The sequence below is a fragment of the Erithacus rubecula genome (genome assembly GCF_903797595.1).
Source record: "Erithacus rubecula genome assembly, chromosome: 4".
In the NCBI taxonomy this organism is placed as follows: Eukaryota; Metazoa; Chordata; class Aves; order Passeriformes; family Muscicapidae; genus Erithacus; species Erithacus rubecula.
This window is the reverse complement of record NC_136686.1, coordinates 21974121-21987262: the sequence shown is the minus strand read 5'-3', so window position 1 is coordinate 21987262 and position 13142 is coordinate 21974121. Positions and strand designations below refer to the sequence as shown.

The 13142-nt window shown below is 40.5% G+C and overlaps 1 protein-coding gene across 9 annotated transcripts in view; it reads left to right on the top strand.

Moving 5' to 3' along the window:
* Window positions 1-5033, top strand: part of PPP1R12A (protein phosphatase 1 regulatory subunit 12A) — a 112112-nt gene extending 107079 nt beyond the window's left edge. For all 9 annotated transcript variants that reach the window (XM_079303854.1, XM_079303859.1, XM_079303860.1 and 6 more), the window contains one exon: window positions 2884-5033. Coding sequence is in view for 2 of the 9 variants with exons in the window: in XM_079303860.1 (XP_079159986.1) it covers window positions 2884-2970 (87 nt within the window). In the remaining 7 variants the exon portion in view is untranslated. The remainder of the gene's footprint in view (window positions 1-2883) is intronic.
* The last annotated feature ends 8109 nt before the right edge of the window (window positions 5034-13142 follow it).

Sequence of the window (13142 nt, the reverse complement as noted above, 5' to 3'; positions counted from 1 at the left end):
TTTATTAATCAAGTTGTTTTGTATGTACAAAATGGTAAATCCTCCAACAAACACAGACATGTTTTTTACTGTACAGGTCTGAGATGGCTCCACATATGTCAGATGATTATTGAATCATTATTTGCTGAATGATGAAAGTTACTAGCCTAGTCATGATACAGATAGACAAAACAGTGCATTTTTAATCTTATGCTAGAATCTCATCACAGGAAGATACTTCACTATTTTAGTGAGAAACAAATTGGAATTCGAAGTGCAGTATGCTACTGTAATTTTACTGAATGTACTGCAAAGGTGTTACTTCCTTCCTCTTGGAAGGTGTATGGTGTCACCTCACAAGAATTTTGAATACCCATACAAATACACTGCTCCAAGAGAATTATTTAAAGTATGTGGAGATTAGTATAGATGAGAAGTGTAAGTATTTTAGGTTACTTGTGCTTATCTTTCCTGATGAATCTTCTGTTATTCATAGAATTGTAGAATTATTTAGATTGGAAAAGACCTCCAAGATCATCAAGTCAAACCGGTAGTCCAGCACAACCACCCCTGTACCATGTCCCTGCATGCCACATCTACACATCTTCTTAAACACTTTCAAGGATAGTGACTCCACCATTTCCCTGAGCAGTCTTGCTTGATAACCATCTTGGTGAAGAAATTTTTCCTACTATGCAATATAAACCTCTCCTAGTGCAACTCGATGCCATTTTATCTTGTCATACAACCCTTTTGTCTCCTACCAGTCTTCCCCTATTCTCTTGAAGACTCACAACAAAAGAGAAAATATTTCCTTAAGACTTATTCTACCTATTAATTGAATCAGGATTAAAATCCACCTACAGAGATTTGCAGATATGTAGTGGTACTGGATTATGTTAAAGTTCTAATTTTGAACAGTGGATTTTGTTAAAGTAGTTCACCAGAAAATCTACCTCTCTGTGGGTCTTTATGTAATTAGCCATTATGGGCTGCAGCTCCCTCCTTACTCAGTAAGCTGAAAGAAAGACTGTGACATTCCTGGATTTACTTTGAGGTTTCATTGGAATGCACACACAACACTACTTCTAAAGATGCCTATTTGACCAGTACAAAAGCAGACTTCCCTTGGTTCCCTGTTCATAGCTAGATGAGGGCTGTTGTGGTTTCACTCACTACTTGGTATGAAATCTGCAGCAGAATGGAAAGGAGAAACAAAAGGTTTTGGTTTGTTTGCCTGAACAAATGGCCATTCCATTGCTTGCAGACACAGGCGTATTATCTGGATATCACCTCTATCTTGGACAACTGTAGTTATTTTTTACAGCTTAGATTTAAACAATAATGCTTGAAAATTGCAAAAAAATCGCTCATGTTGCTCAATTTCAAACATATTGACATGTTTTTTTAAAGTAATAAGCATTTTACAGCTCTTGTTCAGAGCACAGCTTTCACTTGACTATAATGGAAGCTTCCCTTTGACTCTGAAGAGCTCATCTTAGGTGGCTTCCCCTAGGCTCCCCCACAAAAGAGTTGGAATCAAGGATAGCAGAATGATTTTTGCCTGCTCTAATTGTAGAGACCACCTTTTTTCTTTTTATGATCTTCTGTCAACTTCCTTTTATATACTTTGGTATTTGCAGGGAAATAAACTAGAGATCTACAACCTCAGTAATTTTCAGTTCACCACTGTGTTTCACTGTGAAAGGGTCTGCAGTTCAGTGAAGTGAGCGTGGACAGGAGATGTAGAAATGAAGCCTTTAGTGCGAAGTTAATTAACCCTGCTTTTTTAAACTTCTCAGTTCTTTCTATTTCATTATAACGTTCTGAATAGAATAGGATTGAAAATAAAATTTTGCTTGAATAAAATGAAAATAAACTAGGGCCAAGAAAATAATGGAGAATAGGGTAACAAGTATTACATAGGTTCGTAGCTGAACTTAGACTTCCTGCATACACTTGTACTTGAGGTTACGGAGTAGCTGCTGTGCAGGAATAGGCTGTTACCTCCTGTGTAAAACTCCTGCTAGAATCCATAGGTGTAATTTAGCTGTGAGTGTGATAGGTGGTTTGTTGTCAGTGTGTGAATGTAGATAGAGAGAACTGCTGAGATACTTTCTGGTTTCTCTGGCAAGCTGAATTCTTCCAGTACCAACCTCTGTGCCCTGACTTGTCCTCCTTTCCTATTTGATCCAGTACAACTCTCACCTCATTTGGCTTCTGCCTTGCAGCTTTTGTGCTTGTGTGTCACCCATCTCCTTTGGCAGCCGTAACTTGCCATTCCCTAACCTGTCTGCCTGAGTGTGTAGCCTGATGTTGCTGTGATCCCTGTCAGTGATCTGATCTTGTGTGCACTATGCTATTCAGGGACATGATCTCAAATTACAGGATGTGTGCTTCAACATGACTTTGGGAATGGTTGGAGGATTAATGCTATGAGCTAACAAGCTGAATCACACTGTATCTGATCAGGATGAAATCATCCAAGGGCACAGTGGTAGAGATGCTTAGCCACAGCATGTTTTTTGAAACTCTGCAAGTGCAGTATAGACAAGCCTCTTTAAATTGTTGGTAGTTAATTTCCCCCTGCCCCCCCTTCCTCCCCCCTGGAATTTGAAGTATTTCATTACTTTCCTCATGCTACCATAAATGCTTTTGTCAGAGGCTGGTCATCTGCACCACTGAGTTTTATTGCATCCAGTCCAAGCAAATGAAAACTTCTAATCTCTAACCCTTAAATGTATCATGCTAAAAGGGGAGATTTTTATGAACTGCTGATATGAAGTGTGAGAACTGCCAAGATACTTAAGCTGAATACAGATTTTTACTCACAGTCCTTGTCTAGTCTTGCTGCTTTTAATTGGGGTGTAACAGCAAATAACCACCATGTTTCATTTTTCATAGATGCTACCAGACCTGAAGGCAGACAACCAGAGGCTAAAAGATGAAAATGGGGCCTTGATCAGAGTTATAAGCAAACTTTCCAAATAAAGGGTTTACTACAGCAGCAAGTAATGGTATTGCACATCACTAGTAACTCCAGTGGACCATGGTATGGCAGTCACTGGAAATGTGGGAAGATCCTTCGGAGACTGTCATTTTCAGATATCCTGCCAAACACCCTCTTACCTGTGTGTTTTTTTGTATCAAGATCATTGTTTCTGTTAAAATGCAGCTGCTGAGAAGATAAAATGACTGAAAAATCTTGTTTACAGCCACAGCATAATAAGGAAAGTATTCAAGGCCAGATACGCCTCAGATATTTAACCAGTAAGCCTTAGTTGTACATAAACACTTCTACATCAACAAAAGCTTTCAGCTCTCACAGACGACAGTTACTCAATAATGTTTTTTGTTGTGCCACAATTCCCATTTTTTTCCTATACTCAGTTTTTCTTTAAGATTTAAGTTTGGATTTTTTTCCCTTCTAATTTTTCATGTACCAGATTTTCTTGTACAGTGTTTTCACAGCTTTACCATTTGCAGAGACCACACACCCTTTTAAATTACATAATTTGTGTAGCTAACTAGAGTTGTATTGTCCAACCACCTGGAACAGAGATGTTTGGTGGAACATTTGCTTTCACTGTTTGTGCAATATGCATTTATTTCCTATACAAAATGCTTTAAAAGTCAGTTGAAACTAGAAATATTTTAAGAATCCTGTTTTCTGCCTTTATTGGTCACTTTAAAAAAAAAAAGAAAAAAAAAGAAGTTTGTAGTGAAAGACATTAGATCCTGTAATTGTCACATTCATTTGAGCAGGTACTGAGTGATGCTGTATATATAAATGTGTACTGGTTTGATTTTTCAGACCACCACGTGGCATGCTTGAATATATTTCCCTATTGCAAATGTCTGTTAATGCAAATTAGGCTATCCAGAATAGTGTGTTTAACAAAGTTCGTTAATTTTTATGGTATAAAGAATTTAGACATTGTACATTGTATGGAGCCCTATCTTTGCAAAAGGTCTAAACTATATAAAAACTTTATTATCTTTTTGTCCCTTTTTTTTTTCATTTGATAGTGTTCACCATAATAAAAAAATGCATAAATATAACTGCTTCACTACATTTCACATACCTGTATTTATCTGAGTGCTGTCCAAAACTGTTGTGCTAGCCAAAGTAATGTACTAAATCATTTGAAAAGCATAACCCATTACACTCACAATAATGTTTATATGCACTGTTGTTGCCATGTGAGAAGGCATCCAATTTGATAACACCCTGTCAGACCATTTTATACATTTCAGTGGCCTTTAAAAACAAAAAAAAGTACTTAAGTGAAGATCGTTTTTGTTAGGAACAGCTTTTATATTTTCACTAAACCATTCAAAATGTGACATCCTATTGGCACATAGTTAATTGCCTAAAACCACTGAACAGATCAGCCATTAAAACAAATTGTACATTGTAAAGCTTGTAGTAGCTATTGTATTATTGATTATATTGTATACTATATTAAATGTGAATTTGTACCCCTTCAATTAAAAAGGTCATGGTCTACTGCCTACTTGGGGGGGAGGGAGGGTTAGCTTTACAGGGGTGGGATATGTTTTGGTAAGGAAGACATGATGTCCTCTCTCTCTATTGATTGGTTTTTTGAAGATGTAAGGTTATGCTCTTACTACCAAGCTCAGGATTTTTGATTTTAAAGGTACACGGATAGTTTGAGATATCTTATTGTAATTGATCTGTATGAGAGGTGGGTCTGAACCATAGGGACTTCCATTGTCTTAGGCTAACATAAAATAAAGAATTGAATGGCTGCAACATATTGAGTTCTGTTACAAGACAGTTAGGCATATTCTGGATTATATTTGGTAAAGTTTGGGTGCCTGTGAATGATTAAATACGTGTTTCTAATATTTTAGTGTTTTATATTTAGGTTATTTATTCTTTATATCTAAAAAATGAATGGCTACTGTGCTATATTGATTTTATTGGTAGTACTGAGCAGACCTTGTATCTGCATGAAACTAGTTGCAAAACCCACTATTTTGGAAAAAAAATGTATTTTGACATATACAAATAAAATGAATACAAAATATTTTAAATGTGTGAAAGTTTTACTGATAAGACATTGAAATTTGTTAGAAATTCAAATCATGTTATAAGTTTGCTATTTAAATTCTTTGGTGGGCATTTTTCATTCATTGCGTTACTCGGATGCAAGGTTCAAATACCTTTCAAAGATTGTAATCAGATTGTGATTATTTGCACATCATTGTACATGCACATCTGTAAATGCAACAGTAAAAATACCATATTTATGCAATCTGTAACAAGTTGGACAAATGTTTATATATTTTACATAAACCTGTCTGTGTGCAGAATCTGAGAACCATTTTTTATGTGATATTAACCTAATCTCACAAAGCAATTGCTAAACTTGTGTCATTGTCTTATTGTTCCTGATTGTGTTGAAGATCCATTACATCCCAGAAAATCCAGCTACAACAGAGAGAAAAATGGGTCGTGGAAGAATATTTTATTATTTAGGAGACTCTTTGCATGTAAGAAGTATATTATTCCTGGCTGGTGACTGACAAGCTTCCTTAAATGACTAATGCCTTAAATAGTAAGTCAAACCAGCAACTTAGATTTCCAGGGAATTTGTCACAGTGTGGAAAGGTATCTATGTGTCCAGAATTAACATCAAATACAGAGGCATTGGAGTAGCTGGTGTGGAGAGTGAAGAGACAAAGGGCCTGCCCAGAACCAGCTCCAGCCGTGGAGTGAGCCATCACCTGGGGAGGAGCAATGAGCACTGGACACTCAGATGGGAGGAGAGTGCAGGTAGCATGGCTGCATAAGGTCTGCCTGACCTTTATGCTCCAAACAATAGCAGTTACCTAGAAGAAAAACTCAGGAGCTGGAATTTCATTTTTTGCCCACCTCGTCTCTCTTTTAAACAATTTCTTCTGAGCCTTCCTAATTTGTACAACACACTGATTTACTGCTGTTTCCTTGCCAGATCCCCAGAAGCACAGTTATGATTCATAGTGTGCAGGTCAGTGCGTTTGTTTACTCAGCACCAAGTACAAAATGTGAATCTCAAGAATTCACTCACTTAGAAATACTGTCCTTGCTAAACTTGGGTTGTACTCTCATGAACATTAAACTGGTATTAATCTTACCTGTCCAGTATTCCTGGCCAATGTTCATCTGCTACCATAACAACAGCTTGGTTGCTATACAAGGGTCCTATCATTTCTGTTTTAGGAAGAGTAGTTATTTACATGTTTTAGACAAGGAAAAAGGTATGCTTTTGGGTATCTGAAGATACCTGCCTTTTGAGATGTGCACTGAGGGAGAAATTTTAATGATTTCACCTCTGTCAGACACAAATGGACTTCATCTGGGAAGGCTCCTATCTCTGCTAGCTGGCATAACTATGAGGTTTGTAGTCAAGAGTGATGGCATAATGCCAAAATATGATGGTGGACAGGAAATCTACATGAAAAAAAGAGCAGAGGAAGGAGTGTACACCATGATATCAGACTAGGAAAGGCAAGACCATGTCAGAAAATCAATGGTTTGCATGATGGCATCAGAACAAAACTGGCCCCAAGTCAAGAGTTCAAGGCCCTGTCTCATCCAAACTCCTAAACAGAGAAATGTCCAGTGCAGCCAACAGTATGAGTTATGGCTTGCTGCTGGCTCATAACACTGTTCACTGATCTGGTGATGCTGGAAGTGTCTTGACTTCCTGCAGCTGGCACTTTACTAGCTTTTATGACCATTTTGAGGTATTACTCATGTCAGTAGCACATCAGTTCCTCAAGAAAGGAGCATGGATCCTTTTTGTCGCTTCACTGTTGCTTGTGGTCTTGGGACAGAGACATAAATGGAGGCAGCCAGATCTGCCATGCTGAAATGTGGTGCAGCTATGGGTCCTGGGAGGCTCCAGGCTGGGTCTCCCTAGAAAGAAGAGTGGGCAAAGGCTCTTGGCAGCTGAGGCCTTGAGCCTGTGCAGTATGGAAAGTGTAAGCAGCCTCATTTTTAGTTATACTTAAAGTAATATTTCACCTCTTAGTAGTAGCTTCAGTTTCTCTAACTTTACATGGTACAGTTGTGGCCAGTCGATAATGATTGAGTTTAATTGTGCAGCTGAGGGATTAATAATGTTTTGTATATGAAATTTAATTGTCAGTTACAATCCAGAAGCATAGCAAAGCATGACACAAATTCACTATATTATATACATTCTAAAAACTCAACCAAACAGAACTCCACAGCCATTACAGAGTTTTTGGGGGAGAGTACTTTGAAAGACACAGAAGAGACAATTGTCACTACATTGTGGAGGGTTGCTTTTCCACTTGCTTTAAAGGTTCTGTTGAACAGTTTGTTGCAGCTCTGCTGGTCACCTCTGTGAAATTACAGGAGTTTTTTCCCCATGTAGGGATTGCCAGTCTGTCTGCTAGGGAACAGAAAAAAAATGCTCTTAAGTTTTTCAGAAAAAGCTCTTGCTATTCATGGTTATGTACACACTGTTACATTTAGCTATGGTGATTCAGCTTCCTCAAGTTCTTAAATTAAAGCCACACGATTGAAAAAATGCTGGCAACTGGAGTTACTTGCTTTACATTTGTTTTGATTGCAGGAGGAGCAGTGGAGCTGGTCAGAGTGTTGTAGCAAATAATACTGTCCTCGGCCTCAATATAGATGTAAAATAAGACTAGAATAGTCCTAAAGATGACTGCAGGTTCCTGCACCAAAGACAGAATTAAAAAGCAAAACAAAACCTCCCAAACTCACAATTAATTGCTCACATTAAAGGGAGAGCTGCTGCCATACTGATGAGGTAATCGGCTATTCCTGCTTGTGTCAGCACCTCCCCATTTTGTATCGCTGATTAGATAGGAAAAGTATGTAGCCTTTAGAGAAAGGAGGAACTGTTCAGTTCTTTCATCTGAAAACATCACCTGTTGGATGTCTAATGTTTCTCATCTGGCCCAGGGACAATTACAGCAGGGACAAAAGCCCCACATTCCAACTCTAATTATTTCGCCCTTCTTACTTGGGTTCTACACGTCTGTTTTGCAAACCTATTCAAGCTTAGCAGGAATAGTTAGCCAAGACAGTGCAATTCATCTTCTGGTGTGGTCTTTTCCCTTTGCTTTATTTGCTGGAGAAGAAAGGAAAAAAATGCAATCAAGTATGGTGGATGGTGGGAAAAAAACTATTTATTTATTTGGTACCATCTTCCTTTGCTCCCCCCATTGCCCTACAGAACCCTTGGAGCAGAAACTCACTGGGCTGAATTGCTCTTTGAGCAAACCAGCGCCTGCTGCGGTGCCTCGGGTGGGACCCCAGCAGGGCTGCTGGCTGCTGCACCTCCCCCTGACTTTCATCTCTCCCCAGACAGAAAACAGTCCTGTTGCCCTTGTTTGTGGCTGCTTATATACACGTTTTAATGATGAAAAGACAGACCTGATCTGGGGAAATTGCTACATTGCAGCTAAAATGAAGCTATTGCTCTCTGTATGTGGTTACTTGGGCCTATAACCCAAGTCTCCCAAAGAAAAGAGCATTAATTTTTACACCAGCTGATATAAAATACACATCTACACAGAATTACATAATATACACATCTTGCCACACAGTCTAGTCACTGCCCAGAAAGAAGATTTAATGAAAAAGCTGGTTTAAAAATAAAAATCCACAATTACATCAACTACAGATAGTGTAGGTGATTCTTAACTATTAGCACCTCACCTCTATTTTCAGCTGTATGAAAAGCACCAAATTAGACTAAGTTCTTTCCTCCTACTCAACCCATGGCTATTGGCGATGCATTATGTTAAGTAATTGCCCAGTAATGCAGCCTCAGCCAGTCTTTGTGCTTTATGAAAATGAGAGAGCTTTCACTACAGGCTTTTATGATGCTTCTTTAGTCCCGTGCGTAAAAAGGCACAACTCAGAAGGATAAGGGGGATGGAGCATAAGCGATACTGCTGAAGCGCTAGTATTACTCTAGCAGTTTCTGCCTAGAAATAGTGACACCGAGCTCAGTGTCCAGCCCGTGGAGGAGCTCCGAGCGCGGCAGGGCCGCTGGCGGGCGGTGTAGCCGGGAGGTGGCACCAGACGGCTTCGCTTCTCCCGGGCTGCTGCGGGGCTGCTGCGCGGCTCCCCCTGGGCTCCCCCTGGGCTCCCTCTGGGCTCCCTCTGGGCTCCCTGTGGCTCCCGCAGCTTCCCCGCGGCACAGCGGCCGCCGTGCCGCCGAGCTCTGGCCAGGCAGCGAGGCACGGCGCCGGAGCCCGCTGCCGCTGCTCCGGGAGTGCGGCACGGCTTCCTCACCTGTCCCCTTTGCCCTCCTCACCCGTGCGTAGGAATGGATCAAACGACAGGGCCTGGAGGAAACTCTGCCTCTGATGTAAACTGAGTCCGGTCTAGTGCGACCAATGAAGCGTGGCAGAGAGCAGCAATCTCAAATTCATCGACACAAGGAACGCAATGGGTTAGTCTGAAGGCGGCAAGGACTGCTTTTAAATATCTTATACTGAAAGCCTGCGAAAGGAGCTTGACACCTTGGGAATGGCAGAGTACACTTGGCTCGGCTGGTGAGCTGAAGTCCATCCATCAGGAGGCAGCAACTGTAACCCCAGGAGGGCTGGGCAGTGGGTCTGGGGGCACGATCCGTGTGTGTGCGGGCAGACACCCGCTGCACAGTGAGCACTCCCGTACTGAGTGCAGAGACAGACTAGGAGCAGGCACCGGGCACCACCGCACAGCTCTGCTACAGAGAAGAGGGACAGCAAAAAAAGTAATCCTCTGTATCAAAAGTCAAATCTGCGGTTCATAGCAGCACTGCACTTGGCTGAAATGCTGAAACACTGGTTAACTCCTTCTTGCTCAGCCCCCTTTCAGTACCATCTGCGTGTCGCTTTGCTGTGTGACCAGAGCGCTCTGTATGCTGTGAGGTCCTTGTAGCTCTCCCTTCAGTCTCTTCTCTGGTGTATTACAGGGTGGGTGTACTCGCGTCTTTCTGATCTCCTCAGTCTTTTCTCCTCAGTTCTGCATGGATGGGGTTCTGCCCTAATTCCAAGCCACCATATATAATTATTTTCTGTGCAAGAGAGGGCTTTGAAGTCTAATTACATTCTCTGTTATCCCTGGAGATAACCATGAAAGACCCAGAAGTCACTTCCCCCGGGACCTTGAGCACTGTCTGAATTTCCCTGTCTATGGGGAGTGGCACTCAGGATTGCTACATGAGGCACTGAGTGCAAGAGCTCCTTCATATTTTACCAGCAAGTCGCTACAAGCTTACCGACATGCCACAGCTGCTGGAAAGAGCAGCCTCTCCTCCATCTCCTCACCTCAGCTGGCGGTTTTCTCGGTTCCTGCTGAGCGCCACCCCTCCATCGAAACTCCCCTTTGGACACTCAGATCCCAGCACTCTCCATCAGTCCTTCTTGTACTCGCTGCCTATTTAAGGCCCCTCGGACCACCTTCTTGCACTCATTTGTCACTTCTCTCTCCTGTTTCAACCCCCCTGCAGACCTCATAACTTCCAGATCTCATTGCTCCACAGTTCTGTCTTCAGTTGTATCTCTGCTGTCCACAATTCCTCTCTCCACAAGTGCAGCAGCCTCAACACTGAATGCTATCCCTCAGCCTCTGTTCCTCACCTTCCATTCCCTTTTCCTCCCTCTGTTTTATCCTGAGCTTCTTAGATCCCTAATGGTTTCAAAGAGCCCATTAATCTTTTCCTGACCACTGGATCTCTCTCTCTTTTTTTTTTTTTTTTTTTTTTTTTTTTTTTTTTTTTTTTTTTTTCACTGATAATCTAATCTTTGCCCAGCAGGAATGTCTCTACCCAGCCAATGAGTTCCCACCTACTCTTGGTTATCTATAATGCAAGGGGGTGGTTTTACCATAAACTAAGCCTATTCCTAAAAGTCACCTGTTCCCACTTAATCCAGTTATTCCCCTCCTCAGGAATCAGCACTATTTTTCATAGGCCCCATACGTCAAAACAATTTCCAGAATGAAAGGTCTGACGCTTCTTTCTTATTTTCAACCCATCAAGGTGTATGCTGGCATTATTCACTATTTTCTAGTTTTCCTTCATCTCATTTTGAGTATCTTACAATAAAGCAAAACCATAAGAGGATGCCTGTTGGGTCCTAATGCTAGGGAATAAATAAACAGAGCATTGACTGTGGGTTTGCTGAAGTATGCAGCTTGTCTTCTCTCAAGTAACTTTTGAACTTAAAACTTCTTTTTAATATATATTTAAGGCCTGCCATCTTGAAACAGCAAATCCTGTATTATAAGCAAATCACATTTGCTTTTAAGCATATCCACATTTATTTCTATAAAAGCATTACAATGCTACATAAATTTTGTTCCAATTTTCAGTCTCGAACTTTTATACTAAATGTTTATATCATGGCCATGTAACATTGAAATAAACTTTTAATATAAAATATCAACGAAATTTTAACAATAGCATGCATATTTTATTTATGTTCTTTAAAAATATTTGTTTCCTTTAGAGTCTGTTTGGTTTCATACATACTCACTCTAAACTCTTACAAGTGCTTCCCCCTCCTCTGCTTACACTCACTGACACGTCACTGCCATTGATTGACTGTTGTTTGTGTTTGCTTTGGACACTTCCAGATGATTGCTACTAATAACCAGTACTAAATTCCTGAAATATCTGCCTGATTCCTTTTCCAAGGCAACTTCATTATGGTGTCATATGAAGCACAGTAGGCCCTAGAAATACTGTGCTGCAGGAGAAAAATAATCTCCAAATGAAGGGATAGCTCAAACAAAGCATTGTAAAAAGCCATCACACTAAATTCTGCATGCATCATCTACTGCATTTCAGCAAAGGCCAAGCTTCTTAGTCAGCTCTCTGAGGAGATCCCTCAGCCTTAACTATGATTCTTTTGGGGCATAGTTTTGTGCTCACTGGACTTCTCTACTGCATGCAACTCAGCACCTGAACAAGGTTAGCTCAAAAGCACAGTTTAACCAAGAATTACCCAGTGACAATCAAGAGGCCTAATTAATTTTTACTGACTTTTTATTGGTTTGTTAAAAAATCAAAATAATTCTTATGAATTAAAGTGCTGTTAATTAAAAAACCGAAAAACCCAAAACCACAATACAACAGCCCTGAAGGATTATGAATTGTAACCAGTACCAACAAGACACAGACTGACAGTGAGCCAGGAACCACTGGATTTGTTTTCTAATTATTCATTTGCTTTCTTGCATTTGGAGATACAGAAAGACAGGAACAGAATTGTCTTTGTTGTAGACCAAAGGTCTGTTTAACAATGTTTAAACTTATGAGCTTGCTACATAGAGGTCACAGCAGTATCTTGAGTTGGAAGGGACCCATAAGATCATTGCTTCCAACTCCCTGTTTCTCACAGAACTATCTAAAACTAAAGCAGGCATATGGTTCAGAGGGTGCTGTCTTTAAAAAGAATAAGTAGGTGCTGGAAACATAAAAAGGAACAAAGGTGGTATTATTCAGGAAACTTAAGTTTATCTTATAAGGCAGTTCACACTTATGATATTATTTCTATCACATGGAGAGGTACAGTCAGCTCTTTATCACCAAGGTGATAATCAGTATCTTAGAGGGCACAGCAGTGGGGTAACCTGGTAGACTCTCCACTAAGGAAGATAGTGGCAGGCCAGCTGCCCATTTAGGGTATTCCTAAGAACTAAGGACTCTAGAGGACAACATGGCACAAAGACAGGACCTAGAAAACACCCAAGGCTGGTTTACATCTTGTAAGGCTAGAGAGCTCTCTCTTGTGAAGGAATACAAAGAGAGCAGAGCATTTCTGTTCCCAAAAGGGCAAGTGTGGAGCTGGACTAATAAACCAGCAAATGGCCAAATCCAATGCCTCTGTGTTATGCTCCCCAGTATTCTTATGGCAAGGAAGCACAGGCATTCTGAAGGAGCATTTTAGTTCAACAGACTCTGTGCTGCTCAACTATCTCCAGGTGGTTTCATATCTTAGAAGATTTGTCCCAGCACAAGTCACTTTATGTCCATCTACACCGAATGCCATCTGCAACTTTACCACTGCCATTCACTTTGGCAATTTGTTGTTTTTCACTTTCTCAATTTGTTGAGTTTCTTTCCAATGCTTTAATTATGATGGATCCCCCAGAG